The sequence below is a fragment of the Galeopterus variegatus genome, unplaced genomic scaffold (genome assembly GCF_000696425.1).
Source record: "Galeopterus variegatus unplaced genomic scaffold, G_variegatus-3.0.2 Scaffold16, whole genome shotgun sequence".
Classification (NCBI taxonomy): Eukaryota; Metazoa; Chordata; class Mammalia; order Dermoptera; family Cynocephalidae; genus Galeopterus; species Galeopterus variegatus.
Window position 1 is genome coordinate 923,732 of NW_007726127.1, and position 27,421 is coordinate 951,152.

Sequence of the window (27,421 nt, forward strand, 5' to 3'; positions counted from 1 at the left end):
AAACTCTCCCTAGAACAGAGAAGGCTCTTTCTCCTCCTCAAGAGGCTGGCTTGTTCTCAGCCAGAAGAGCCTTAATTGGGGCGATGGCCTCCCTCTCCTTGACCACCCTAAGAGGAAAGGCCACTTCACCTCATTACCTCCGGAGGGCCGGGCTGGGCTAAAAGCCAAAAGCCAAGGGCAGGGCTGTCCTCATAGGACTAATATCCCCTCCCACCAGGCTGGCATCACCACTTTGCCTACTGGGGCCTGAGGTAGGAGAAGGTGTCTGGTTTCTCCAGATGCTGCAGGAAGTCAACAGGCAGGGCACTTGCCCTTTGCCCTAGTAGACTCTGACCCTGCCAGGGTGCCCACCTAGGACCTTTCCTGGACATGAATTTCCTCTACTATCATGGTCATAAGTGTCCTACTTTCAGGATTGCAAATCAGGGGTGGGGGGAAAATGTTGCATGTTGTTTTCTGGTGCTTGTTATTACACATTGAATAAACAACGCTGCGAGCATTTGCCATGAAGGAGCCAAGACTGCAGCCCTTCTAGGGATTTTTTTTTTTTTCTTTTCCTTTCCTTTCCCTTGCTTTCAGTTCTCAGACAAATATCAGCATTTCCACCAAGATTTCATTCTACTTCTCTCCACTCTGCACCCCAAGCAATAGAGTCTGCTGGCTGAGCAGTTCCTGGCAGGCCCTAGTCTAGTGACATCTCCTCTTTTGGTAGCACCCAATTAGTCCAAAGCAACTGGGACTCATTAGCAGATTTGGAGCAAACTCAGAAGGCAAGAGATAGTGGCTTCCACGGTGCTGTTTCCATTTGCTCTCCCACCATCTGTGACCCAAACAAGCTTCCTGTCAGGAGTTGAGGACCATATGTTTCACTCTTTTAACTTAAGGTTCTTGCTGAACAAACTTGCACCTCTATCCCCCTTCAGACAGATACTAACAGTACATTTACATTCCGTAGAAAAATGCACTTTGGCACAATTTTACATTCAATTTCACCAGGTTCCTGGACCCCCTAGAGATCATGTACGGTTCTCAGGTTAAGAATCCCTGCCCTCAGAGATTATGCTTGAAGTACTTAAACATTCCCTGGATGAAGAGGAGGAGAAACTATGAGATCTCGAAGTCGTAGACCTTGAATTATTTGCTCCCAAACTTGGTTTCCCCGTAGCTGAGGTGTGAAGGGTTGAAGAGGGAAAAGAGGATCAGTATATTTTTTTCTGATGTGACTGGAGGGAAGAAAGAGGCAGATTTTTGTCTCTTGATTGTGTGAGGGTGGGAAGAAATATTATCAGCTGAGAAGAAAGGTGGATGATTAAAGTACTTTCCAGGCCTTAGCAAGGAAAATAACAGATCTGATGAGAAATCTCCTTATGCCGAGGCTTCGTAGCAGCTCTTCCAGCAGAGAAAATATTCGTTAGAAAAAGAAGCCAAAGTGATGGATGGAGGCAGGGTCCAGCCAGGGTTTGGGAAAAGGCGGTACAGGGTATCGATCGCAGTTCTCAGGAGGAGAGAGACGGATCAGCAGAGATGCTGCAAACACCAGCAGCCCCGGGGCCACCCCAGTTCCGGGGCTGGCTCTGGCAGGAAGACAGCCTTCTGTCATCCTGACAGGTGATCGTGGTCAGCGTAGCCAGGTCCTCCCGAACCCAGACAACGCCACTCCAATCCTTTGCTCTGCATCAGGGCAGCGTGGGTTTCCCACAGAGGAGGCACAATACGTGAGACGAGGCCCTCCCCCACTCCAACCCCTGTGTCCTTCAGCACATCCTACAGACTCCCTCCCCTTGCCCTTCTAATTCACAGCTCCCACCTCCCCGCACCTACCCTATTCGATCTACAGGGAAGCAGAGTCGCTTCGTGGCCGCCAGCCCAGGAAGGGGCGCCAGCCAGCTGGCAGACGCGCTGCTTAGAGGGGCGTCTTGCGCGGAGAGGTTTGGGGCTCGGGTGTGTGTGAAGTGAGCTTGGGAGAGTGGATTGGCAGCACAAAGAATGTGTGCACAAGGGTTAGGAGAGGAGATCCTGGGGCTTTGGTCTTCTCTTTTTCCCCGCAATCGTACATTTCAGAAGGACTCTCGCGGCAAGCTCGGTAGGCAATAGCACCCACTCTGGAACTACATTTCCCAGAAGGCTATGCGGGAGGGAGGGCGTGGGGTAAGCAACCTCTATTGCGCTTGCGCAAAGTGAGCTGGAAAGGCGGGGGAGAAGGGAGGCGTGTCCTCGGTGGGGCAGCGGGGAGGGGGCCGCGCGGCGGCGGCGCCGGGGCGGGCGCGCGTCCGCGGCGGTGATGGCGGTGCGTGAACGCGCGGCAGCAGCAATGGCCGCTCTGGAGCGGCGGGTGCCGAGTCTCGATGACTTCGCGGGACAGAGCTGGAGCTCGTGGGTGGAGCGGGCCGACCTGCCCGCAGCCGATGGTGAGTGAAGCCACCCTGGAGTCCGGGGACCCCATCACTATCTCCCCTCCCCCCTTCCGGGCCCCCGCCAGCTGAGGGGAGCCGCCGACAGGAGCCGCCGTCCGGCTCCCCGGCCCCCCAAACAAAGGACCCGCCGGGTCCTAGTGCCCGCCTGCTCCGCCACCTTCGCGCCTCCGGGTCCTAGCGCCGGCTCATCGCTCTCAGCCCACCCTGCCCACCTCTGCCTCTGCCGGTGCCCAATACCTGCCCAGACATCTGCTTGCCTTTATCTTTCTACTTGCCTTCTGGCCTCTGGCTTCCGCCCCTCCTGCACCTGCCTCCGGCTTTCCCCATCCGCAACAGTCCTCTCCACGTGTTTCCCACGCACCCCACTTCTGTGCCCCCCTCCCCACCCTCCTTGTTCCTTCGCCTTTTACCCCACACCTCCTGCTCCTTTTTGGCGTTTGCCTGCCGTCTGCAGTGCTCCTGGACCCCCGCCCTCTCCGCATTAGTTCGTCCGTCCACCTATCCATCTATCCTCCCTCTCTCCCTCCATCCTTATGTCCATCTATCCATGCTTCCAACCCACCGTCCTTTCTCGGGCCTCTAGCTCTGCCTTTTGGCTCTCTCCTCTGACCCCCACCTTCTCTAGGTCCCTGAATGTCTTTGGTGAGCGGGCCTACAGCCCCTTCTTCTTATCTTTGTCTCCTGGCCCCACGGGGCACCTGGCCTCGTGGCTTTTGGGGGTGACAGCAGGCATCATGCCCCAGAAGAAGTTTGCAAGTGAGAAGAGGTGGAGGAGGAGACCGCATGGAGCGGTCTCTAATGACACTTGTTCTCCTCTGAGACATCTGACTCCCGACTCCCAGCTCGATTCTACCCATCATTTCCCACACTTGGATTTAACGGACTTAAAAGAGTGGGAGCTGCTCCTCCTCTCTTGCATGCCTAACCCATCTCCCCTTATATCTAGATATTATATAAGACTGTCAACAATCTTCTCATCCTAGAAAGGTGCATATCTGTTAGTGGACATCAGACAGCAGACTTAAGTGAGAGCCCAGGCCACCCTGGGACTACCCCATGCTGGGTGGGCAAGGATGGGGCCATTGTCAGAGTCTGGGTGCATTGAGAACCGGAAATGGAGTCAGACGGGTTTGGTGACTCAGAATTGATTTTTTTTCCAAAGGACAGGGAGGGGGCATAGAGGTGGGAGGGGGGAGGAGGAAGGTAGGGGGATGGGGAATGAACTGCTTTGCACAGCTAAGATGTTTTTGTCATTAACCCAGAAACTGAGGTACAAGAGTAACCCCTGCCCAAAGCCCCCCTAAGAAGGGGAGGGGCTTGTATAGCTGACCAAAGAGACTTTGAAGATGCCAAGGGGCCAAAAGACAGCAGTTTCTCTGCTCTGTGACCATCCTATCAGTGCAGAACCTGAGAAGCTGTGTTTAACTTTGACAATGCTATGGTAACTCAGGTGGAGCAAAATTGATTTCATGGGGGTGGGGACCTGGGAGAATATCTGTTTTGGATACCACAGAGTACAGAAAGGACCCATCTGAGAAATCTCAAGAAGGGACTCAGTGATCTATAGAAAAATTTGTTAGGGACTGTTTCCCCTTTAAGTGGGGAAGCAGGCCCAGAAAAGAGAAGACATTTACCCATAATCACCCAACTAGTCAGCAGTGGAACCCTGAACTGCACCTTGGAGTGAAGGGTCCATAAGAAAGGTGGCTGGATTCTTCTTAATGGAGTCAGCTCATTCCAAAGGCAGCAAGGTTCTCCCAGTGGTCCCCAGCACCAGAGCTTGTCAAGGGTTGTGGGTTTCATACTGCTGGCTGCAGGCTCTGCTCAGATGGGAGATAGGGTGTCTGGGAAGGGGTTGCTCCTTCTAAGCTGTGTTTCTCCTCCAGGGACTGAGCTGGAGGAGAGTAGCAAAAACACAAAGAAGTTGGATGCCATGACCCTCATTAAAGAAGGTGGGAGTCAACACACATTAGGGCTGGGACCCAGGGCAGTCAGGACCACCCTCTGCTCTTTTACCACACCCAAGAGGGAGGTGGCTGCTTGGAGCAGCAGGTCTGGGGATCTTCATTTTGATAGGTCCGAGTCAGCCCATTGTCCTGGCTTCTGGGACCTTTGTTAGAGATCCTAAGCATAGGTAATTGGTGTTCACTCACCTGAAAGCCCATATACTTCAGGACTGGTTAGATTGAACTCTGGAAGCTGGGAGCATCTAGCATAAAGCCTGTCATGTCAGCTGGGAGGTGAAGTGCCTTCTGAGGGGTGGGGTGGGATGGGATTGCTGTCTAATCTTAGAAGGAAACCCTGGGGTCCCCAGCCCCAGTGATAAGAACTTCTGTCATTGCAGACATGTCAATCTTCGGGCACTGCCCTGCCCATGATGACTTCTATTTGGTTGTGTGTAACCACTGCAGCCAAGTTGTGAAGCCTCAAGCTTTCCAGAAGCACTGTGGTGAGGGGAGCACTAAGGAGAGAGAGGGGACAGGGAAGGTGGAACATGGGACTCTGAGGACAGGATCAGTTGGGAGGTTGTATGGGGTAATGGAGGGTGGTGTTGGGGATGGGAAGGTCCTGGGGGTGGCTTCAGAGCATTGTGAGGAGTCATGGTTATTGTTTGAACAAACTTCTAGTATCTGGTGGAATTCAGTGAGGAGTTAAGAGGTTCAGGAAGCTGGGTCTAGAATATTGAGTCTTGAAGGCTCAAATTTGAATCGGAAGGAGGCAAATTTACAGTCTAGGCTATGGAAACTTAGATTCTCTAAAGTGAGTCTGTGGGCAGGATTAGGAAGTTGGGGAAGGAGTCAGTTGATACCACTCACTTCGATTACTCTCTCCACCTCCTGGTGACAGAAAGAAGACATGGGCCCCTCAGCAAGCTTTATGCCCGGGCCCCACCCCCACCTCCAGCCCCTGCCAGCTCTCAGAAATGCCATGTAGTGAATGGGCAGGGCCCAGCTTGTAGGGCCCCAGGTTCCACCAAAACCTCCTCCAGGGAAAAGGGCCAGGGGTCCCGGAGCCGTGGCCACCAGCCTCCTGAGAAGACCCAGAAGGACAACCTCTGGTAAGGAGAGGCAGAAGACTCCCTAAGACTGGCCCTGACCCTAACCCAGGGAGGGGTTGACATCAACGGAGGCAGCCCTGGGTCGAGGGGTACTGCTCACAGCAGGAGGTAGCCACTGTATCTACAGCTCCCTTCAATATATTCCAAGGAATATGGGGTCTCCTTTTCCTGTGTTCCAACACCCCTACTGGAGCCCACCCAAGTTCCAGGGCCAGGAAGGAGATGGCTCTGGGCTCTAGTCCAGTTCCCAAGCCCAGCCTCCCCACCCCGCAGCTCATACCCTCTCTCCATGTGTAGCCTTTTCGTGCCTGTGGTGAATCTGGAGAAGATGTCCAGTCTCCCAAAGCCTGATGGACACGGAATCAGGGTGGCCCCGCCTTCTGCTTTCCTCAACCAGCCGAGCGGCCTCACAAAGGACTCTCCTGGAAAAACCCCCATGGCTCCTCCTTCTAAAGAACCTCCTGGCAGAGAGAGCATTGAGATAATCCACAGTGAGGGCTCCAGTCACCGGGCTGAAGGCAGCCCCCTGGAGAAGGAGTCTGGTGGGGCCAGGCTACCTCCCAAAACCCACCGGAAGATGGCTCGTGAGTAGTCATGGTCTTGGGGGTCTGGAAGGTAGAGTGGGGACTCCTTTGGGTTGCTTTATCCTTGGGCCAGATGGGGAGGAGGTCAGGAAGGAGAGGGCCTGGCCATCACAGGTTGTAGGGTACAGGATCCCCTGTCATCTCTTGACCTGCTTGCTCTCTGGGAAGCTTCTCTCTAGCCCAGGTCTCCTGAGTGAGGCTAGCAGGTGAAGTTCCTTCTCCTCACCTTAGGTGGTTGACCTGTATCTCTTTTCTCACCTAGATCCAGGGTACCAGATCCCACAGCTGGTTTCCCTAGCATCCTAGATGCTTGTGTCTGCTCTTCTTTCTTGATATATGTTCCCTTGCTTTGGGCTTGAAGTTCCCAAAAGGGGTGCGTGGAATGGGGACATGGATGGTTCTCATGCCCAGCAGAGAGATGTTGATGCCCAGAGTTTCTCTGGAAGGCAGAGCCCCAGACCTGAGGGCTGAAAGCTCTTCTGCCTTAGTTCCAGTTCTTCCCAGGCCCTTAACAGGAAGAAGCCAGATCCTCCCCAGATGGCCTTGCAGTTCATTGGAACCACTTTCCCCACAGGGAAGGAGTGTGACCTCAACAGGCAGTGTGGGGTACTAAATCCGGAGACCAAAAAGATCTGTACCCGCCTGCTGACCTGCAAGGTAACCCCTACTCCCACTGCACAGTGAGGGAGGAAAGCACAGACATGAGAGCTGGGCAGAGAGGAATTTAGATGGCACTGAAGATCCAGCCCAAGGGATGGGGTTAGGCCCACACTGGGGAAGGGGAAAGGAGGCTGTCCCCAGTGGGCACAAGGTGGGAGCAGCAGGCAGAGGGTGGCTTCCAGATCCATCCCCCAAAGGAAGGTCTTGGCCTCACAGTAGAGTGAAACAAAAACACACAAACATACTCACAGACATACTCACATTCCCTCTCTCTCCGCTTGCCCAGGCCAGAGCACACTGCTGCCCTTCACCTCTGCTCAGCTCACACCCCCTCCCCACCCCTCCACCCTGCTGTATTCTAGATCCACTCGGTGCACCAGCGCCGGGAAGTCCAGGGCCGGGCCAAGGACTTTGATGTGCTAGTGGCAGAGCTGAAGGCCAACTCTCGTAAAGGGGAGTCTCCCAAGGAGAAGAGCCCAGGGCGCAAGGAGCCAACTCTCGAGCGCCCCTCTTCCCAGGAGCTCCCCTCCTCAGACCAGGTTGTGGCAGCAGTGGCTGCTCCCAGCAGCACCTTCTCTGCTCGTGCCAAGCAGACCTACCCATACTGTGCACTGCCCAGGTACGTCCAGGATCCTACCCCTACCTCACCTGGTTATACTTGGCCCCTAAGCCATCAGGGACCCCTGGAGGCAGGCCCAGGGAGTTTGCTGGAAGATGTGCTCATTCATACCTGCGTGTAGGGGGATAGCTGGGGCCCCTCGCAGTGGTGTGGAAGCAGGTGACTCCCCTGTTCCTAACCAAGCATATCACCATAACCTAACCTCTCTGTAGTGTGCCATATCCAATACCTGGGGTATGAACATGTTCCCAGCTGCTTCCCATAGGTGAAAACTTGTGATTGGGGAGCTGCAAGGGTCATGGTCCTAGGTGAGGCATTCCTGCTGTATATTCATTCTCCGGCCCCTTTGTGTGCAGAAGCTGCACTGGACTCTGGGGAGAGCCTGTTTTGCTGAAGGAGATACACACGCATCTCTGGCTGTCACATGAGGGACAGACACGAAACACAGGCTCACCTCCCAGACAGGCTCACAGGAATCTGTGATGCAAGAAGGGGGTTAAGAGAGTTGGCTGGGCTGACCAGAGCTGGGTGCAGTTAAACTCAGAAGATTTTCTGGATGAGGTGAATCTGGAGCAGATTTTCCCCCTGAGGAGGCAGGGCCTAGGAGGTGAAGAGACTGGGGAGAGAATCCCTTGGGAGCTGTGGCCCCTGGTCTCTCTGTTTGTTACTCTGTGAGCTCTAGTGTTCCCTCCTGTCCTTTCTTCCTTCATCTTCCTCTGATTGACCAGCAGGGTGTCTGCCCTGTCTTTTTGAGCTTGGTGGGTTAGGGACACCCAACCCCACCCTGACCCCATACCAGTCACATCACCCTCACATCCCCTCTGGCCCTTCCAGGTCCCGGGCTTCCTCTGACAGTGAGTTGGATGATGAAGGCCCCTATGGTGGTGATGGGGACCCAGGCCTGTTCCCCTTCCCCCTGCCCCGGAGTGGGGCCCAGGCCTCCAGTGAGGAGAGTGAGGAGGAGGGGACATCTGATGACCTCCACCTCCCCCCTGACTGCCATTATGCAACCCGGCCCCCGCGGCCACAGGCGGTAAGGACCTGGGACAGGGGCCTGGGGTGGGGGTGGTCCAGCCATCCTGGCCCACAATATGGGGAGGAGGTCAGATCCTGTGTGCAGATGCCCTCCCTGTACCTCAGGCCCCGGCAACCACGTACCTTCCTTCCGCCTCCAGTTCTGCACCTTTGGGAGTCGGCTGGTGAGTCCAGGATGCTACGTGTTTAGCCGCCGGCTGGACCGGTTCTGCTCGGCACTCAGCTCCATGCTGGAACGGCACCTCAGCTCACACATGTGGAAGTGAGTCTCTCGGGCCCAGAACTTCACTTGCCAGGCCCCAGGCATACATAGGCTTCAGAAGCCCTTATCCTTCACACATACCCATAGGTGTGCGTTGGCTGTTTGCCAGGAGGACCCCATTTGGGGAGTGGCATGAAGAGGAGGTGGGTAAACTTGGCAGCCTGGAGCTGGCCTAAGGCAGGGTATGAATGGGTGGTCTGGAGGTGAATCTAGACTCTTATCCATCATTTTAGTACCTTTTGGGTAACTAGGGATAGGGGATGCCCAAACCGAGATTTAAAATGAGGTTTTTTTGTTTGTTTGTTTGTTTTTTTAAAAGATGACCGGTAAGGGGATCTTAACCCTTGACTTGGTGTTGTCAGCACCACGCTCAGCCAGTGAGCGAACCGGCCATCCCTATGTGGGATCCGAACCCGGGGCCTTGGTGCTACCAGCACTGCACTCTACCGAGTGAGCCACGGGCCGGCCCTAAAATGAGGTTTTTAATGGGTCTACATACTAGTTCATATATTACATACTAGTTCATTCCTTTCCATCCCTGTGCTGTCTTCCTAACCCTCAGTTCCAGTGTCTCCCAGCAGATGGCAGCAACTCTGGGGCTCTACAGGCCATTTCTAGGTGGGGCGGAGAGACTGGTGTATGTTTGGGGGAGGCCTTCTTGTTTGCTTGGCAGTCACAGTGGGGCTCTCTTTTTGCTACAGGAAGATCCCACCAGCGGCTGAACCTCCATCCCATCTTGTTAGCTCCCCTTTATCTGCTCCTCTGAGCCCATCCTCTACGGGCAGCTGCCCCCGTCTTCCAGGCCCACCCCCCAGACCTGCCTGCCCAGCCTCTACACCCCCCACCAAGGACAACCTTGTCCCCAGCTACCCTGCAGGCTCCCCCAGTGTGGCAGCTGCTTGCAGCCAGGCAGAGTGCATGGGCGGGAGCCAGGCTATCACCTCACCACTGCCTGCCAACACACCCTCCCCGTCCTTCAGCAAACTCCCACCTTCCAAGGTCAGCAAGTCATCCAAAGGCAAGGATGGAGCAGAGGTGGAGGTCCCTTCTCGAAAGCGGAAGTTATCCCCTGGCCCCACCACTTTCAAACGGACTTGCATCCTGGAACCCACTGGAAAAGGCAAACCCTCCGTCTGCCGGGGCCTCTCAGCCAAGACTAAGACAACCCTGGGCATGGGGCTTAATGGGACAGTGGGGCCAAGAGTGAAGCGAGCAGGGCCCCTGGACTGTCGGAGTTCCCCTCATCAGCCTCCTACACCAGTCAAGGCTTCTCAGCTGGAGAACCGGGGAGCAGCTGGACACCCAGCCAAGGCTCTGCCAACCAACTGTCTCTCTGAGGAGGAGGTAGCCAAGAAGCGGAAAAACCTGGCCACTTACTGCCGGCCAGTGAAGGCCAAGCACTGTCAGGCTGGTGCTCCTGCTGATGTGGCCTGCTCTGTGCGCCGCAAGAAGCCAGGCCCGGGCCTGGCCTTTGAGGAGAAGTGCTCTACACTGAAGGTACCAGGCCAGCTCCTGAAGAGTGTGGGCAGGGAAGGGTCAGGATGGTTAAGGGTGGGGTATGCAGTTGGGTACCTGACACAGAGAAGGTGTGAAGTAGATGTTTGTGTAGGGAAGGGGAGAAAGGGGAAATTGAGAGAGAGTTCCTGGACCAACTTCTTTAGAGAGAGATAGGGTCGGCTCTTGCCAGCTCTTGCCCGGCTTTGGCCTAGTAGACCTTCCCCTATCACCAGCCCTCTCCCTTGGGCTAAGGAGACACTGCACCTGTCCACCTCTGCTTTTGCTTAAGTCAAAGGGCTGCTGCTTTTTGAATTGGCTGTGGCCCTCATTCCAGGAACTGCAGCTACCTCTGTCCCCTGAAGGAAAGGGGGTTTGGGTCTCTGAGCTGTGACCTAACATGCTGAGCAGAAGGGTGGGTGGGTTGGTCTTGTTCATTGGTTCTTCCTCTGGGCATCAGGGCATTGAAGGGCAGGTACATAACTCAAGGTCCACATATGCTTGTGTGCCCAACTTGCACATGTGTCTACCTCCAGGTTTTCAGGTAACAGGCAAATTCTCCAGGGTTTCTGGTAAAGCCTGTGGCCAGGTTTATTTGCCTCATCTGATGGGAGCCCTGGAATAGTATGTCAGGGGCTATTCCATATGATCCCTCAGCCAGGGGGCACTTAATGGAGATGGGATGAGGGCATGCTTTCCTGATTTAGGCATGGGCAGATGCTTACCAACTCTCCTGGAAAACAGTGAGTTTGACAGTTGTCCGGGTCCTGAGCATGAGCATGAGTGTGTGTTTTCTACCTTCACTACCCAGGCTGCCCCTGTTGGGCTGGCACTCATCTTCCACCTTGCTCAGTTTTACTCATCAGGCCAGCAGAAGGAAATCAAGCTTTAGGCTTTAGAGTCTGCACAGATCACTGGGTAGGACAACTGGTAGGCCCCCACCCTGACCCTGTCTCCTGCCTCTTGTCTTCCTGCAGTCAAAAGCCCATTAATGAGAAAGTGCCTGCCCACTGCAACGGAGCCGCCAGCACCTCCTCCCCTCCAGATCCGGGCCCCAGGCTGCTGCCGCTTTTTATAACTTTATATTATTTTTTTTAAGAAAAAAAACTCTTTAAAATACCTCAAGACTGTCTCCCTGCTCTGTTGCTGCTAAGAAAATATAAAAACAGAAACATAGAAAAGGAAGAAAAATGTAATGTAACAAAATGAGTGTCCTTACTGTCCCCAACCCTACCCTGGCCAGATGATAGGCAGCCAGACTCCGTGGCTTGCCTGCAAACGTCTCTTATGCTTTTTTTTTTTTTTTTTTCTTCCTTTTTTTGTCCTTTTAAACAGTGTGGAAATGCCTGGGGTTTGTATCATTCAGGGAGTCTTCTCTTCAGATAGGATGATGAGGCGTGTGGCTCTGAATGAGCAAGGCTCCCCAGGATCTCGACCCCAGAGACTACTCTGGTCCTAGTGGAAAGGGAAATGGGGGGGGGGGGCATTACACCTCCGGCTCTACTCTTGGATCTTTGCCCTTAGGGTGTGTGGAATTTGGCTTGTGGCCCTTTTCTGGTCTTCCAGCAACCCTAGGCATCCATCCATCTCAGAATTACTGCTGAAGTTTCTTCAGCTGTACCTGCCCTTCCCACTCTTACGAGTAGGCTCATTTTCTCAACCATTTAGGGAGCTGAGTTGGTAACTGCTCTTCGGATGTCCCTAATTTCCACTGGGCAGCCTGTTTTGGTCTCATTTTTTCCTAGCCTGTGGGTTCGCTTTTAAGGAAGGGGTACAGCTTCTCCCAGGTAGGCTTCCATGGGCTGAACCACACCTTTTCTGGAGACAGGATGGGAAAAGGTATAATCACGTGCAGAACTTGTGGTGTGGGAGGCCCTGGAACCTGAGGATCACCTGACTCCTCTGGGCTGAACAGCTGTTGTGGAGGCGACAAAGGCTGGGAGTGCCCTAGTTCTTCTGTTTATCTCAGAGGGGAAGACAACTGCTGCATAGATAGGGGATGACACTTGCATCTCCCTCCTTTGGTCCTCAAAGCTGAATTCAGTTACAGGGCACTAGTTTTTGGCCTTCTACTTTGCTTTTACTCTCCTTGCTTTTAAGCAGGGAGGAATCTTGTTCTCTTAGCAAGACAGAAGAGGAGATGGCAGGAGAGAGTGAGCAGCCGGGGAGATCCAGTACTTCTGGAAAGCTGCTCAAAGCACGTTTCACACACTTGGTTCAGTGATTTGGGGTTTCACTAAAATCAGTTGCCACAAATGTAATATGCACACGCTGCTTGAGATATAGGCCCTTGTAGACACAAAAATTCAAACCAAGGTGGGCTGGGAGCTGTCCAGTCAGTTCCCTTGCGCCCCCGAGTCTCAGGAGAGCGGGCCTCCCCGGGCAGACGCGCTTCCCCCCCAGCCCCCAGAGGGCGCTGTGGACGCCTCCGCCGCACTGTCGGCGGCGTCCCGGGGGAGGAGCCTCCCCGCCAGCCGCCGCCACCGCCTCCGCGATCGCAAACCCGGAAGACAAGCTCCGACAGCTGGAGTGTGCGGGCCCGGCCAATCCGGCACGGCCATGCAGCCCCTGGAGGTAGGTCTGGTTCCCGCTCCAGCGAGGGAGCCGAGACTGACCCGCTGGCTGCGGAGAGGCAGCGGGATCTTGGCGCACCTGGTAGCTTTGGGATTCACCATCTTCCTGACCATGCTGTCCCGGCCAGGAACCAGTGAGTGTGCGAGGCGGGGCGGGGCCTCGGAAGGGGGCGGAGCCGAGATGCTGGAGGGGCAGCGCTTGGGAGCGCTAGGAGACGTGGAATGGGGACCCCGAGCAGTGGAGGGCCGGATTATGGAAGGGTAGTAAGGGCCTGCAGGGGCGGGGCCCGGGCGTCCTGGAGGGGTGGGGCTTTGGGTGCTGTGGGGGAAGGGCAGATGATTGAACAGACCGAATGGACTACTTCATCAGAAGCAGGGCCCCTGATGGAGGAAGCAAGTGGAGGAGGGAGGCGGAGGTTTATCTAGGACTGGTCTGACAGCTGAGAGGTGCTGAATGGGGAACCCAGGCCAAAGTAGGGAATGTTTGCGGGAAGGCTTCTTGATTGCTTACCCTGAGGCCCCTTGGCTGCTCCACTTTGCCCTGAGTTCCTGATTCCTGATTAGGGTTGGGGATCATACACTGACCTTCCCCCAGGACCGGATTCTTTGGGCTCCAGCTGGCCACAGGGGCAGGAAAAGTGGTGCCCAGCAGTCAGCCTGTTCTCTTTGATTCTTAGGTCTTTTCTCCTGGCACCCTGTGTTCATGGCCTTGGCGGTGAGTTTGGGCTTCTTTCTGCAACTAATTTGTTTGGATATGCCTAGAGAAGGTTCAGCCTTTCTAAGACTCTGAGAGGTGGGGAAACAGCAAGGCCCCATCTTTCCCTGCAACCTATGGAATTGGGAAACATGGAGGGTTGGGCCATAGTGTCAGGTGGTTGAAAAGGGTGGGAGGGCATGGAAGATATTTCTTTCTCCACTGGGGCCTGAAAGGAGGAAGTGGAAGGGGTGTTATTCAGTTATCTCCCCTCTTACCCCAAAGTTCAGGAGAAAGCTGAACATTTGCTGTTCCACTGGTCAAGAAATGGGAATCATTGTCTGTAGAGGTTGGGGTGAGGTGATGTCAGCTTGAATGATGAGACTTGCACTCAAGTGCTGATTCCCAAATGTTCCTAGAAATGCTGACTTGTGAGACAGGAGGTCCTGATGGAAGTTCTTTAGTCTCCACTCCTTGTCCTCTTTGGATGTAGGAGAACACCCCCTTTTTTTCTCAGGCCTCCAGGCCAGACCTGAGGCTCACTGGCCCTCTCCTATGTTTACAGTTCTGCCTCTGCATGGCTGAGGCCATCCTGCTCTTCTCTCCGGAGCACTCCCTGTTCTTCTTCTGCTCCCGAAAGGCTCAGATCCGGCTCCACTGGGCGGGGCAGACCCTAGCCATCCTCTGTGCAGCCCTGGGCTTGGGCTTCATCATCTCCAGCAAGACCCGCAGTGAGCTGCCCCATCTGGTGTCCTGGCACAGTTGGGTAGGGGCTCTGACACTGCTGGCCACTGGTGGCCAGGCACTGTGTGGGCTCTGCCTCCTCTGTCCCCGGGCAGCCAGGGTTTCGAGAGTGGCTCGCCTCAAGCTCTACCATCTGACATGTGGACTGGTGGTCTACCTGATGGCTACAGTAACGGTGCTCCTGGGCATGTACTCAGTGTGGTTCCAGGCCCAGATCAAAGGTGCAGCCTGGTACCTGTGTCTGGCACTGCCCCTCTATCCAGCCCTGGTGATCATGCACCAGATCTCCAGCTCCTACTTGCCAAGGAAGAAAATGGAAATGTGAGTTCCTCCGAACTCTGAATGTAAAGTGGGACACTTGCCTTGGACTTTAATGGTTCCTTTGGTGACTTTCAAGGGACCCACTTCAGAAGTGGTTGAGTTTTTGTACTTCTTGGTTGGGCCAGGGGCCGCAGAAACCCAAGCTGCTATGTTGAGGGATGACTTAGTGGGCCAAAATGGGGAAATGTACTGGATGCAAGTGTAAGGTGATGGAGAACTTGATCCTGAAGCCTCCACTCTTCCCCCCCACCCCCGACTCAAAAGATGACCGGTAAGGGGATCTTAACTCTTGACTTGGTGTTGTCAGCACCACGCTCTCCAAGTGAGCTAACCGGCCATCCCTATATAGGGATCTGAATCCGTGGCCTTGGCGTTAGCAGCACCACACTCTCCCGAGTGAGCCACGGGCTGGCCCTCTGAAGCCTCCACTCTTGATGGAAGACAGAAGTATTGGGTGGTGGTGGTCATTTCTTGCTGTGTGCCTGATGAAGAGTTGAGTTCCTGTAAGTTATGAATGGCAGCTATCGATATTTGGGTCACTTTTGAGAAAGCAGTGTGATATAGTAGAGAGTCTTGTTTATGGGTTATGGTCCTCTTAGGCTCTGTTGTCTGACCTTAGGTCAGCTCCATATCTCACGACCTCAGTTTCTTCGTCTGTGAAGTGAATGTTTCTAAACAGTCTCTAATTCCCCTCCATCTCGAATATTCAGTGTCTGTGAGGTTGATGTCACAGCACACCCTCCCAGCGCTGGGCCAAGTGGACCACTTAGCAGACTCAGGATGTAATTCTTATAGTCATTTGTCCTTTATTCCCCCTGGGGGAACAGTTCTGCCCTCATGGCCCTTCAGAAATCTGTGCTGATTTGGCCCCTGGACCAGGACACAAGGGGTCAGGCACTATAGAGAGAAGGGGCCCAGGGGAAGGTCTCTTGGACTCTAGACAGTAAAGGCACTAAAGTCACTTTAAAGCTTTTGGAGGAGCAGAAGGGTATTGGCTTAACTAAGCCTATGGCTCCTGGCCGGGCTCCTTATCCCAGCTAAGAACTTCTTGCAGCCCACCTCAGGATGTGGACTTGAGGGCTACAGGACCTGGGTGCACTCCTTCCCCTGACATCCATTGTCAGGGCAAAGTGGTCCTGGGCATCTCATGCTTTGCCTTTTAGGGCTCAGGTTCTTGCCTTAGCACATAGCTTCATGGAGCTATTCTGGAGCTTTTAGAACAAAATAAAGGCCAAGGAAGTGGGGCAGGGCTCTTCTCATCCAAGGGAAAAAAGTCTCCCTGATTCCCCTTCTCCCCTTGTCATCTAAGTTTCCTCAATTGTTGTCCTTGGCCTAAAAGGGGGATGTTTGGTGCCAGCTGGAAAATGAGGGCTGGACTCCCTTCCCTCCAGAGACCCCTCCTTGTTCCAACTCCAGACTGCCCTTGGTGGTGAGGGCTGGAGGCCAGACTGGTTAGCTGTGATCTGGCTCAGTCAAGATGGGATCTCCATAGATCATGGCAAGAACTGATGACAGCCGAGTCGGCAGAGCTGCTGCTGATGCAGGTGGATACAGCTCACTGGAAATTCTGGTAGGCCTGGAGTGTAAGGGCTGGTGCCCCAGGTCCTGGGAGCAGGGGGAGGTGTTCCTAGAGTTTAGTATTTTGGATGTCTCGGACCTTCTAAAGATTCGGGGCCTCCTCTCCAGGTGGCTCAGAAGCAAGGAGGTTGGTGTGACTCAATAGTACAGGAATGCAAGAGCAGAAGTGTCCTCTCAGTGGACCTCACTATGCTCTTCCTGGATGATCTCCCAGGAACTCTCTATACACTGAGCATCTAAAGGAGGCCCCTCCTGTGCAGAGGGTGATTGTTCCAAACTATCCAGTGTGGTTGAACTTGGAAGAAATGGTTACTGGGGCTACATGGAGGAGGCTCTCACCTAGGGCCACTTCGATCCAGGGATTCCATCTCTTCCTTCATCATAGCTAGTGCTGGGGGTCTCATCCTGTCTATAGCAGGGTAGGAGGGCTAGGTAAGTTTGACCAGCTTGCTCTAAGAGCATGCAGGCAATGCTGTAAAACTTGAGCCTGCCTGAGGTGTTGCCTCCTCCCAGGTGGTGCGGGGGGCTGGTGGGCGGGTGTGCGGGTGTGCTGACAGCCGGCAGTTTATGTGGGCTGTGCCATCTGATGTCTATTCCCAGCCCTGGGAGGAAGGGGGAGTCATTTATATTCTGCAGGAGGAAAGGGCCCCAGCTGTCGCCTCTCTGACCAGCAGACCTGGAGGGCATGGGCACAGAGCAGAGAGGAGGGCACAGGTGGTCTCCTGCTTAACTGGGTCTCACTGCAGTATAGGGAGTAGGTCACCAGGAGGAGCCCTTCTTCCCAACCAGCCAGATTGTGGGGGCACTCCCCTCCCCTCCTGTCTTTCCATTTCTCCTTCCATCACCACCTGCCCTCACATCCTGGAGCAGCAGCTGGACAATCATTAGACCTCAGTGCCAGGGCACTCTTCTTCCAGCAGGGATCACAGTGATCGCCAGCGCATATGCCTCCTGCTGTAAGCTCCCCCCCTCTACATCCGCTGTTCCTCCTACCTCTCTGTATCTCCTAATGTCTGGGATATTAACTGGGCTCCTCAGCAGCGAGGCACAAGCCTTGCGAGAGAAGTAAATGGCTGCCCTTTTGCCCTTGTTACCTGGCTAGGGAAAGCTACTAGTAGTCAGCCCGTTTTGCCTTTCTAAAAAAAGGCCAGGGTGCTCAGATAAAGTAAATTTGCGTGTCATTTGCACTGATTTCTATATCAGGCTCACAAAGTCCTGATTTCAAGTTTGATTATATTCCAAGTTTGGTTATATTCAGACTCAACCTTGAGGACATTAGAAATACAGATGGCTTCTGTATTGAAATCCAAATGGTAATGGGATTATGCTCCATGTTTGGATACCCCTCCCAAGCCTCCATCTTTCCTGTAACCACCCCTTCCTTTGAGGCCCATCATGGCTGGGGATGGTGTTGAATGGCAGGAGCTCTGTGTCCAGGGAGGTCTTTCTGACTCACCTTGGATCTTCAGCTGCATCAAAGGAAGCCTGCTATCACTTGCCAGCCTGTGTCTCCTCTCTCATCACCCTCTCACAAGGCAGACTACCTTTCCCCACTCCCTGACACTGGCCTGTCCCGTCTTTCTCATTGTCCCCACCCTTCCACCCCCATGCATGGATGCTGTGGGTCTTGTTTTTAAAACCTCACTGTAGGAGATCCAGGCATCCTCCCTGAGCCAGCTGGCTGCTGTGCCAAGGCCTGTTCAGAGTTAATAATAATCATTAGTTGAATGGTGCTGGAGCCTTTCAGCTCCAGATCTCTAAGCACTTGCAGGCTGAGTCAGCCAGCCTTCACCTTCCCCCTCTTCCTTGGCTGCAGAGTGTAACAGAATGGGGAGGTAATGTAGGAAGGAAGGGAGTCAGGAGTCTTGCTGCCTAGCCTCTCCTTGAGGCATCCCTCCTGTGGGAGTGGGCACTGAGAGTCTGCTCAGTAAAGTAGTAAGGCGTTTGCACCTGACAAAAGTCAAGATATGTAGGGAACACCAAGTATGGTCAGCTGAGACTGGTGGTGACTGTGGAGGCTGTAGACCATGAACCTCCAGTTCTCCTGCCCTTCCTTCTGCTTGCCTGTCCCTCTAGGGGATGCACCTGGTCCTGATGCCCCAACCCCAGCATTCCCGGTGCCCCTCTGCAAGCTTAGGGAATAGGAAAGTTTCTGGCTTAGTGCTCCTGATGCCCCTGTGTCTGGTTGGCATAAAGACCCTGTGTATCATGAAATGAAAGGTGCATTGGATTGGGAGCTGGGAATCCTGCAGTATGGGTTTACTCAGCTCCTAACACTGGTGTGACCATGGGCAAACTACTTGCTGTTCAACCTACCTCACAGGGATGTTGTGAGGGTTATATGAGAGAATGTATGTTGGCATTGGAAAGTTCAAAGCATTAAACAAATGTAAACAAGTGGTACTATTACGTTCTGTCCTTTTCTTTCTTTCACTGATCCTGACTCTGGGCTTTATGCTTCTTAAGAGAGGCAGTGCACACTTATGGATAATGATACTTAGGGGACCTGAGTCTCAGGTTGTACTGGCCATCATAAGAAAACACAGACACATTTCTTACTTCTAGATGTAAGATCAAAACAAAACAACAACAAAAAAATAGATGTAAGATCTTATCCACTCCTGCCAGAAATGTCACCAAGGCCGTGACTAGTGAAGTTTGCCCTAAATGCTTCCTACCTGGTGTTTTCACAACCGACTGCAAATCTGGGAATCAGCACTTTGCCCCCTAGGTCCAGGCTGGAGTTCCTGGAGCTGGTCTGTCTGGAGCTGTTGGTCACAAGCCTATGTAAATCTCTCCTACCTAATTCTGCCCTTCTGAGGGAAAAGTGGAGCAGACAAGCCAGGAAGAGAGGAGCAACAGTAACAAACACAACACTGCCACCCTGACCCTCTGGTTTCTCCTGTGGCCACAGGCTAAGCAATGCCTGCCTCAGGCCCTCGTGTCAGACTCTGGAGATGCAGAGGTGTGAGGAACATGGCCCCTGGCTTCCAAGAGCCACAGATTAGTTTCCTTTCCCTGTTTCAGGCTCATGGAGTAGGATCACAGTCCCCTCCTCCTCAAAGTGCATTATTGGAATTCAAACACACACACACACACACACACACACACACAGAGTTCTGTTTAAATTTTAAATTAGGGGAGGGATACTTTCCATTCCATTTGTCTGAGAACAACCAGTGGTCTGCCTGGAGTGGACACAGGCAGAAATAGCAGCACAGAAGCTTGACTATTCATTTTTTGTCTTGTTTTTTGTCCTGGGATCCAAGAATGAGACACTAGTCAGGCATTGTGGGCATAGCCTCAGCAGTTCTCATCATCATGGGCACAGAGAAGACAAGCTGAGAGGCAGGAGGAGAGTACACCAGAACTGCCCCGGAAGGTGGTTTGAAGTAGACAGTCTCCAGCACTGGACTGAGCTCAACGCAGACACAAATGACCTCTAGTGAGACGGCCCCTCCCCCTCCTCCCAGAAGGCTTGGTTAATCACCACTGTCATCAGGGAATGACAGTGCCAGTTTTTAATACACCTGCTACTGCCAGATTTTCCCAGATGTGATTTATCCTGTTAGAAGCAGATTATGGAACTACTTCAGGCTGTTCTGTGGTATCTGAGGAGTCAAATCTTTGTCTTATTGAGTATACATGAGTCGCTCCCTAGCACTGCTATCGTTAATGTAGATTTCCAGTTATCTCATGGTGCTTTCTAAGGATGCCCAGTTCTACTTAGGCCCACAACAAAAGCAGACTACAACCAAGAGAGGAAGCAGTGGGAGGTGAATGAAAAGCAGCACAAAGTACTATCCAACTCCAGTACTCCCCAACCTGTATGTACATGTGTGCACATACACATGTACATACACACACACATACACACCCAGCTTTGGGGAGCAATGGCTCTTGCCTTATGTATGCCAGTTGCAAAGGGCACCCGGAAGTCCCTCTGCAGGGCTGCATGTCCTGGATTACTGAAGGTCGGTTCTCTCAGGTCCTCTGTGATCCAGGAACAGTGACCAGGCTGATGCAAACTGTAAGGCCTCAAGGCCGGTCTAAAATATCTTCACCATTTGATATGTTTGACCTGACACTATATAAGCCTGATGAAAAGGCTTGATTGGCAGCTGCTTTAGCCTTCCTCTCTCAAACCCCAGGAGAGGAAGCATACAGCATTGGCTCACTGTGACCAGACCAGAAAAACCAGCCATCCTATTGCAGGGGCCTGAACCTTTCCTGCCATGTGGGTGGGGAAAGTGGAACTTCGCCACTGGTTTCCTGGGAGACAAGAAAAATGGTGCAAGAACTGCTAATGCAGAAAGGGAAGGAGTTCAGAGACCAGGTAGAAGAGACTAGACTAGCTGGTGCACTGAACTCTCATCTTTTGTTCTAAAGAGCAACGTCATGTTAGTCTCCCCACACTCCCTCTCGAAAGTGCTACCTAAGAGGAGCTAGGGAAGGTGCTGTAAGACATAGGCAGACAAAACCGCACATCGTGGCCAGAGTCTAGGGAACTTCTTGTGGCTCGGGGGTGGAGGTGGGGAATGGTTGAAGAGATGCAACCATGGACTTCCCTGGGATGGACAGAGATGTATCAAAGTTTCTCAGGCTCAGAGACAGGACTTGGCACAGGCCAAAATAGAGAGAACTCCCTATATCTGTTCTCTACCAGCTGCATCTTCTTGGCCAAACCATCAGCCATAGCAAAAACTGCTTTGCCAAGATTAAAACTATGACTATGGGAGTGCTCTTGCATCAACATCTATCATTTCATTGACTGCCAATGTTGATTTGCCTGTTATGGCTGGTGTGAGGTGTCTCTATCCCTCACCATCTTGGTTGTTCCTCCTCAAGTTAAAAATACAACTTTCTGGATAAAGGAGTTCTATCCTTTGGTTGAGATTTTGTAAATGTAAGAAATTAGGTATTCCAATTTTTATTCTTTTAATTTTTTCCTTATACCATTTCCTCCCACTTTGGAATCTACCATGACAGTCCCCTTCCAGAAGTACCAAGAGAGTAGCCAAAGAATTTGCATGATCAGAGTTCAGAATCCAGTGTAATTTCTGTAGGCTCTATCTGTACAAAAAAAAATGAAGATTGCATTTTGTCATTCTATGCAATGCCTAGACACACTAAAATGTTATTGAATATTAACCTGCCCATTAGATGAATATACTTTTAGCCTAACCAAGATGGCTACTATTCACAACATGAAAACTGGTAATAATCAAAATTTTGTGAAAGTGAGGTGCTCCCCACCATTTTTAAAAAATCCAATCCAAGCATTTTTCCATAGTATGGTTAGTAGGCTCCATCCAGACTTTTAAGAGAACTATGCAGGGAGGCAACCCTCCTACTGAGGGACCCTTGAAGCCTTCATTATCTACAAGTGTTAGCCCCAAGTCATGGGATTTCTAAACTCTAAAGCCTCAGTGTCATTTCTTTTGAGACTCTATCTCATGGGTTGGCAAACTATGGGCCACTAGTCAAACCAGCCTGCTCCCTGGTTTTGTGTGGTCTGTGAGCTGATAATAGTTTTTACATTTTTAAATGGTTGAAAAAACTCAAAAGACATGTTATAATCATATGAAATTCAAATTTCAATGCCCATAAATAAAGTCTTATTGGAACAGAGCCACAATCATTCATTTACATGCTGTTCGTGGCTGCTTTCCTGCTACAGTGGCACAGCTGAATTGTAACGGAGATTGTATCATGTGCAAAGCCTGAAATATTTACTATCTGGTTCATTTCAGAAAAAGTTTGCGACCCCTGGTCTATCTTAAGGCCTAGATGTGGATTTTACTCTTGTTCTTACAACAGGATTTAAAGATTCTCTCCCTAGGCAGGCCACGCCCTTCTAAGGAATAGTGAAAACACAGTGAACAGTGAACACAGGCTGAAAAGATAAATAAACCAGTCAGACTGTGCCAGAACAGAGACTCAAGCCAGGTTTAATGATCATTGTCTAGTTTTCAGAGCCCAGAGGCTCCAAGGTTTGCCAGCTGGGTATACACAAGTGGGAGGAACAGGGTCCTGGACACGGGAAGCCTGCTTGCTTTGTCAGCAGGGCTACGAGGAAGTATAGAGGTAAGCACACACAGAAAACTGGAATCAGTTAGCTTTGCTCTCTCTAGCTGGCGTGTACCCTCTCCTGGCCCCTTCCTGGGGGCCCCATAAATATAGGCAAAGAAAAAAGATCACAAATAATTACACAGACAGATTGTACAGCCCTGTCATACTCTGTCTCCAGGGACACTTGCTTCCTGTGAGACATGTATGGTTTATGGGTTCCAGGTGGGGTGAGGGGAGGAGGTGATCTCTCAGCCTTTTGTTATAACCACACCTGGCAGTTTTCTACACAGGGTTCTAGGAGCTTAAATATGCTGAGGACTCAAATCTCCAAGTAAAAAGCTACCTTTGGGTTCTATCAACTGAAACCACAGGGGAGGCTAATCAGTTACATCTCTTGGTGGGGCAACCAGGCACATCTACCAAGTGTCTCAAACAAGGGGCCAAAATAGCAGATATAGCAGGGAGACTTAGAGCTGCAAGGCCTTTTCTTATTCCCTAAACTGAGTAGGACTTAGGAAGAAAATGCCCTCCCTAGTCCTCAGGAACTACGCCTGAATGCCCCAGAAGGCCTGCTACATTTGACTTCACTATAAAGATTTCCAGAGCCCTAGATGTGCCAAGAGGGGAAACTTCAGCGTGGAGATGAGAATTTCCCAGGTTTGAGGAGGGAGTCCTTGTTCTTATAGCTCCAGTAACAAAATCCTCAGAAGTCTCTGGAATATAACAGACTTTTCTTTCCTGCCTTTGCCTCATCAAGAAAGCTAATATAGGAAGAACAACTCACAGCTGCCTGGCCCCCTGCCAGTTCCTTCTGGGTTCTTCATTGACCTAGTTCTATCTTAATTTCTCATATATAAAGTCTTTAAGGTTTCTGAGGAGTTTGAAGAGCCAGCTAGCTCCTCACCACCCCTTCTCCCAAGGTCTTCAGCCTGTGGTTCTCCTAACTCCAGCCTTTGCAGAGAAGTGATTCATTGCCACAGAGATGTGGGTGAAAGTGAAGCTTCAGGGAGTTCAGAAATTACAGTACAAGAGTTGTGTATTTGAGAAGCCTGGCGTGGTCATTGTCTCCTACAGGGCAAGAAAATTGTGTGCATGACGTTGTGCACATAGGTGGAGACCATTCTGGGAGTGGCATTAGTGAGGACTACAGACTCACTGTCCTGATGGAAGTCAAGGTGCTGGTGTGTGTGCACACCTATAAGCATGCATCCCTATGAGCATGCAAGTACTTGAGGGAAATGCTGCACCTCTCGCTCAACAAAACTAGGTTATTAATAAAGGAAGGAAAGCAGTATTGAGATCCCAGGAACAGACAAGGGGAAGATGTTGAGTTCCAGTCCCCTGCCCCAATCTTAATACGCAGCTTAACATTCAGGCCCTCCTAGGAAGCAGCCCTCACCCACAGGTAAATAACACCTCTTGGAACCTAAAGAACAGGTCAGAAAACTAAGAGGATCTGGAGAACTTCCAGTGGACAGGAAACGTGGGAGGAGACACTGAAAAAGACCAACATTAAGGACATTTTCACCTTTGATCATCCCCCTGCAAAGCTCAGAGCAACTATCTCCCAGGGCCTACAGTACAGTCAAAGAGAGCAGTCATCTCCATGCCCAAAGTATTCTGCATCCTTAGGTGGACTGAAATGTTGGGTTCATTCTTCTTAAGTTCCTGTGGCCTAGCAACCACAACTGCTCAGACCTTTGGCTGAGAGGGTGGCTTCATCCGGGTGGCTGAACTCTCCTTCTGAAAGTTTAGCGCCACTGATTGTCTCTGCCACAGGATTGCCTGGAACCTTCTGGAGAGGGCAGAACTCTGAGCCACGCTCCAAATTGCCATTCTGAAACAGAGACTACCCAATTCTAGCTACTCAGATGACAAAATCCCATGCTTTGGCTTTGCAGCAGAGTGAGATCTCTGAAAGAGGACTGAGGCAGCCTTCTGAACATACAGGAGATACATTAGCAAGTCCCCTCTATCTCCAAGGCTGATCTAACCCAGCCGGGGCCAGACTTTGCTGGACTACTCCCTTTGTAGAGCAGCATATTAGGGAAAACTCAGAATCCCATCTGAGCTTTATAAGGAGACTGAATGAAGAGATGGCATATACAGACAATCAGGTAGGTCCAGCTGGATGCTACATAATAGAGACTGATTTATTCTCATCCTTCTAGTTTGAAGTGGGCCCACATACCATGTCTGTGGCAGGCATCCATAAAAGCTCTCTGCCCTTCAGCAGCCCCCACTCTAGTCTGACACACAGATGCTGGAAATCAAATGCTAACCAAGGGTTTCACTAACCAGAGAATCACCCTATCTGGAATTCACCCCCCATCTATAAGTTTTGTGCTGGCACCTACGCTGTGACACAGACCCCTGTGCCCCTCTGTGCCATTGGTCCCAGGACAAGGCACAGATCCCACATCCCACACTGCTGCCATAACTAACAGGCAATGGGCCAGGCTCCTGCAAAGACCAATCCACTCAAGGCTCATCGGGAAAGAGGGAGGCTTTTGTGGGAAGTCTCACAACAGCTTTGGGGAGTGTTATTGATGAGGACTTAGCCTTTTCCTGACTCATTTTCCAAAGGTTTCCAATTTCCCCAGCTGTGAAGTGTGACTTCCTGACCAGAGAAGATTACTACAGTTTTCCCCCAGTGTGGCTCCAGCGGAAGCTCCCTCCAACATACACATCTTGTGGGTGGGCAGAGGCAGAAAGAATTTTTCAGATGGTTTTTGCTTAAGGAGCTAGCAATGACCTCAAAAGTTTAGGGACTCTGCTCTTCCCCTCACCCCTTCCTCATTCCCATCCAACTCAGACATGCTTCCTCTACCACATTGAGAATTGCCAGGTTTTGGGATAGGGGTGTGGCATTTGCCTGAGGATTAACATATCCATATTTGAAAACTGTGGCAGCCACACCCTGGATAGGGTCTTGCCTCCTGTTGTACCCATGACCTATTCCCTTGCGGTCAGGAGGAACCCACTCCCTTGGGCAGTCAGCCCTCTCTTCCATCCCCTCATATCCTTCGGGGTGCATTACCTCTCCTGGGGCAGAATCTCCCCACCAACCCATCCTGCTCACACCACAATGGGAGTATCAGAGAAGACCGAGCTGACCGATTCTGGATCCGACATCCTCCGTTGGCCTTTGCCTGTTGCCTCGGGCACCGGCAAGGTGTTGCCTGGCTTGAGCTTGCCATTTTGACCCTGTCCAGGTCCAGCAGGTTCCAGGAAGGCCACCCGCCGGTCAAAACCATCATCTTTGTCCCCACCAGCCAGAGGATCATGGTTGGGTGTGGTACTAAGCATGGAAGAGCTGAGGCTGTCTCCTTGATGGCTAGAAGGCTTCTCTACACCCCGGCACCAGCAGCGGCAAGGGGTGAGGTATAGGTATATGAGGACCAGAACCACACTAAGGATACAGCCCACTAGGGTGGTATAGGCTGTGTTGAGGGTGTCATGGTGCCCGTGCAAGGTGGAATTGTACACTTTCAACTCCACAGACAGTGTCTCATTGAAAGTCTCCCCCATGGCGTAGCAGGTGTACACACCACCGTCCTTGACCTGCACCTTCTGGAAATGAAGACTGCCATCCTCGGACACTTTCACTGTGCCATTGGCCACTTCATCTAGCACCCGTTCATTGCTTGGTGTCACCCACACCTTAGTCATCCCCTGCTGCTTGGTGTCACACTTGATGATCAATTTCTCACCCAGGTGGGCCTCCCAGGCACGCTCCTTGTACTCACCACAGTTGAGGAAACTCAGGTTGAAGACATTGTGCAGCTTCTTGGAGCTCATGCAGTACAGATCCTCCTGAAAGTCCATCACAGAGCTCAGCTGCCGGTACTGCCAGTGTGAAAAGAGCTGGTACAGCTCACAGTCACAGTGCAGGGGGTTGTTATGCAGGTACAGCCCGTTCTTGATCCATGCCGGCAGTTTCTGCAGGTCAGGCAATGGCAAGTTCTTCAGCTTGTTGGAAGAGAGATCCAGGAGTGTTAGTTTGGTTAGCTTGGTTCCTTCCTTGACCAGTTCCAGAGGGAAGCGGGAGATCTGGTTCTGGCTCAAGTAGAGTTTCTGCAGCTGGGCCATGTCATCGAAGGCAGAGCGGTCCACTGCCACGATGTGGTTATTGTAGAGCAGCAGCACCTCCAGTGCTTGCAGTTCACTGAACAGGAACTCATCCAGTGTACGCAGCTGGTTGGAGGAGAGGTCCAAGTAGCGCAGTTTGGGTACCAGGGAAAAGGCCTCAGAGGAGATGAAGTTCAGGTGGTTGTGGCTCAGCAGCAGGGAGTGCAGGTGGGTCAGGCGCGTGGGGGTCCACTCAGCCCGCAGGCGGCTCAGGTTGTTGTGGCTGAGGTCCAGCAGGGCTGTGTAGCTGGGCAAGGAGTGGGGCACATTGGGCAGCTGTTGCTTGGAGCAGCTCAGGATGTTGCTGGCGCACAGGCAGGCGGCAGGACAGCTAACCACGGGTCGGCCAGCTCTGGCCACCTCAAAAAGGAGCAGGAATGAGGACAGCAGCAGGAGCCAGAGGCCTCGCAGGTCACGCTGGGGTTGCATAGTGTCACTAGGGAGTGCGAGGAAATCCACAAGGAAGATCTGGGAGGGAATCACCCGGGCATGTTCTGGTGGGGTACAGAAGGGTCAATTTCACCACAGGCTTGAAAGAAAGCATGGGTTTGCAGTCACCAGGGCCTCTGGAGGGAAAGACCAGCTCTCCCACTTTCCCCTCCGACCCCATCCCCACTCTGGTTGGGCTAGAAGAGAAAAGAAGAGATGCTGGGTAGTTCCCAGGCACTTAGGCACTGTGCAGGCAGTGGGCTCAAAACACTGGGGCAGAAGAGGAGATGGCACAAGGGCCTACTGGCTAGGGTAACAGGGGTGTAGGACGGGGGTATGCAAAGAATGTCAGGAACTGTTCGGGGTCACAGGGATTGCACCAGCCGGGTTTGGAGGCGGGGTCAGCAGGGCCTTTTGGGAAGAGCTAAGGGAAGGTCAACAGCGCACCAGGCTGGGTAGGGCGCATCCTGACGGGGTTGAGGGTCCCTGGGGCCTGTCGGGGCGGGCTCCCCCCGGGACATCAGGACACTGCACCTGCTCGGCGAGGACGTGTCTCAGCCCATGGCCGGTCCGGGAGCTCCGTCGCGGCCTCCCCCGGCGGCGCCTCACCGGCCGGCCTGTCACAGCGCCCGCCTTACGCAGGAGCCCGCGCCGGGCAACATCGCCTCCGGGGACTTGCCGGGCTCAGTTCCGCTCACCCGCGCCGCCGCCTCGGCCGCTGCGCCAGCCGGAGCCCACCGACCACGGCCGCCT

At 52.6% G+C, this 27,421-nt stretch overlaps 3 protein-coding genes across 4 annotated transcripts; 2 read left to right on the plus strand and 1 right to left on the minus strand.

The window, feature by feature from the left end:
• The first annotated feature begins 1,822 nt into the window (after positions 1-1,822).
• ATXN7L2 (ataxin 7-like 2) lies at positions 1,823-11,245 on the plus strand. Its single transcript, XM_008566525.1, has 12 exons — positions 1,823-2,408; positions 3,677-3,855; positions 4,301-4,366; positions 4,759-4,863; positions 5,262-5,472; positions 5,770-6,056; positions 6,631-6,713; positions 7,079-7,335; positions 8,170-8,368; positions 8,511-8,632; positions 9,334-10,129; positions 11,104-11,245. Exons 3-12 carry the CDS (start codon positions 4,348-4,350, stop codon positions 11,116-11,118), a joined length of 2,094 nt encoding a protein of 697 aa, XP_008564747.1. The 5' UTR covers positions 1,823-2,408; positions 3,677-3,855; positions 4,301-4,347; the 3' UTR covers positions 11,119-11,245.
• Positions 11,246-12,653: 1,408 nt separating this feature from the next.
• Positions 12,654-14,730, plus strand: LOC103585539 (cytochrome b561 domain-containing protein 1). The gene is made up of 3 exons (XM_008566535.1): positions 12,654-12,833; positions 13,377-13,414; positions 13,959-14,730. The coding sequence occupies exons 1-3, from the start codon at positions 12,686-12,688 to the stop codon at positions 14,460-14,462; spliced, it is 690 nt and encodes a 229-aa protein (XP_008564757.1). The 5' UTR covers positions 12,654-12,685; the 3' UTR covers positions 14,463-14,730.
• Positions 14,731-20,843: 6,113 nt separating this feature from the next.
• AMIGO1 (adhesion molecule with Ig-like domain 1) lies at positions 20,844-27,421 on the minus strand. Of its 2 annotated transcripts, XM_008566552.1 has the most exons (3): positions 27,203-27,421; positions 25,149-26,733; positions 20,844-21,109 (listed from the first exon to the last, which is right to left on the minus strand). In XM_008566552.1, the coding sequence occupies exon 2, from the start codon at positions 26,666-26,668 to the stop codon at positions 25,187-25,189; it is 1,482 nt and encodes a 493-aa protein (XP_008564774.1). In that variant the 5' UTR covers positions 26,669-26,733; positions 27,203-27,421; the 3' UTR covers positions 20,844-21,109; positions 25,149-25,186. The 2 variants fall into 2 exon arrangements, with proteins under 2 accessions (XP_008564774.1, XP_008564764.1); XM_008566542.1 differs by lacking the exon at positions 20,844-21,109 and having other exon boundaries at positions 24,227-26,733.

Excerpts from the sequence above, each read along its gene's own strand:
- ATXN7L2 (XM_008566525.1), top strand. Across the intron at positions 7,336-8,169 it reads CCATACTGTGCACTGCCCAG|GTCCCGGGCTTCCTCTGACA; the intron begins GTACGTCCAGGA and ends TGGCCCTTCCAG. Across the intron at positions 8,633-9,333 it reads CTCAGCTCACACATGTGGAA|GAAGATCCCACCAGCGGCTG; the intron begins GTGAGTCTCTCG and ends TTTTTGCTACAG.
- LOC103585539 (XM_008566535.1), top strand. The coding sequence starts at position 12,686 with ATGCAGCCCCTGGAGGTAGGTCTGGTTCCCGCTCCAGCGAGGGAGCCG. Across the intron at positions 12,834-13,376 it reads GCTGTCCCGGCCAGGAACCA|GTCTTTTCTCCTGGCACCCT; the intron begins GTGAGTGTGCGA and ends TTTGATTCTTAG. Across the intron at positions 13,415-13,958 it reads CTGTGTTCATGGCCTTGGCG|TTCTGCCTCTGCATGGCTGA; the intron begins GTGAGTTTGGGC and ends CTATGTTTACAG.
- AMIGO1 (XM_008566552.1), bottom strand. The coding sequence starts at position 26,668 with ATGCAACCCCAGCGTGACCTGCGAGGCCTCTGGCTCCTGCTGCTGTCC.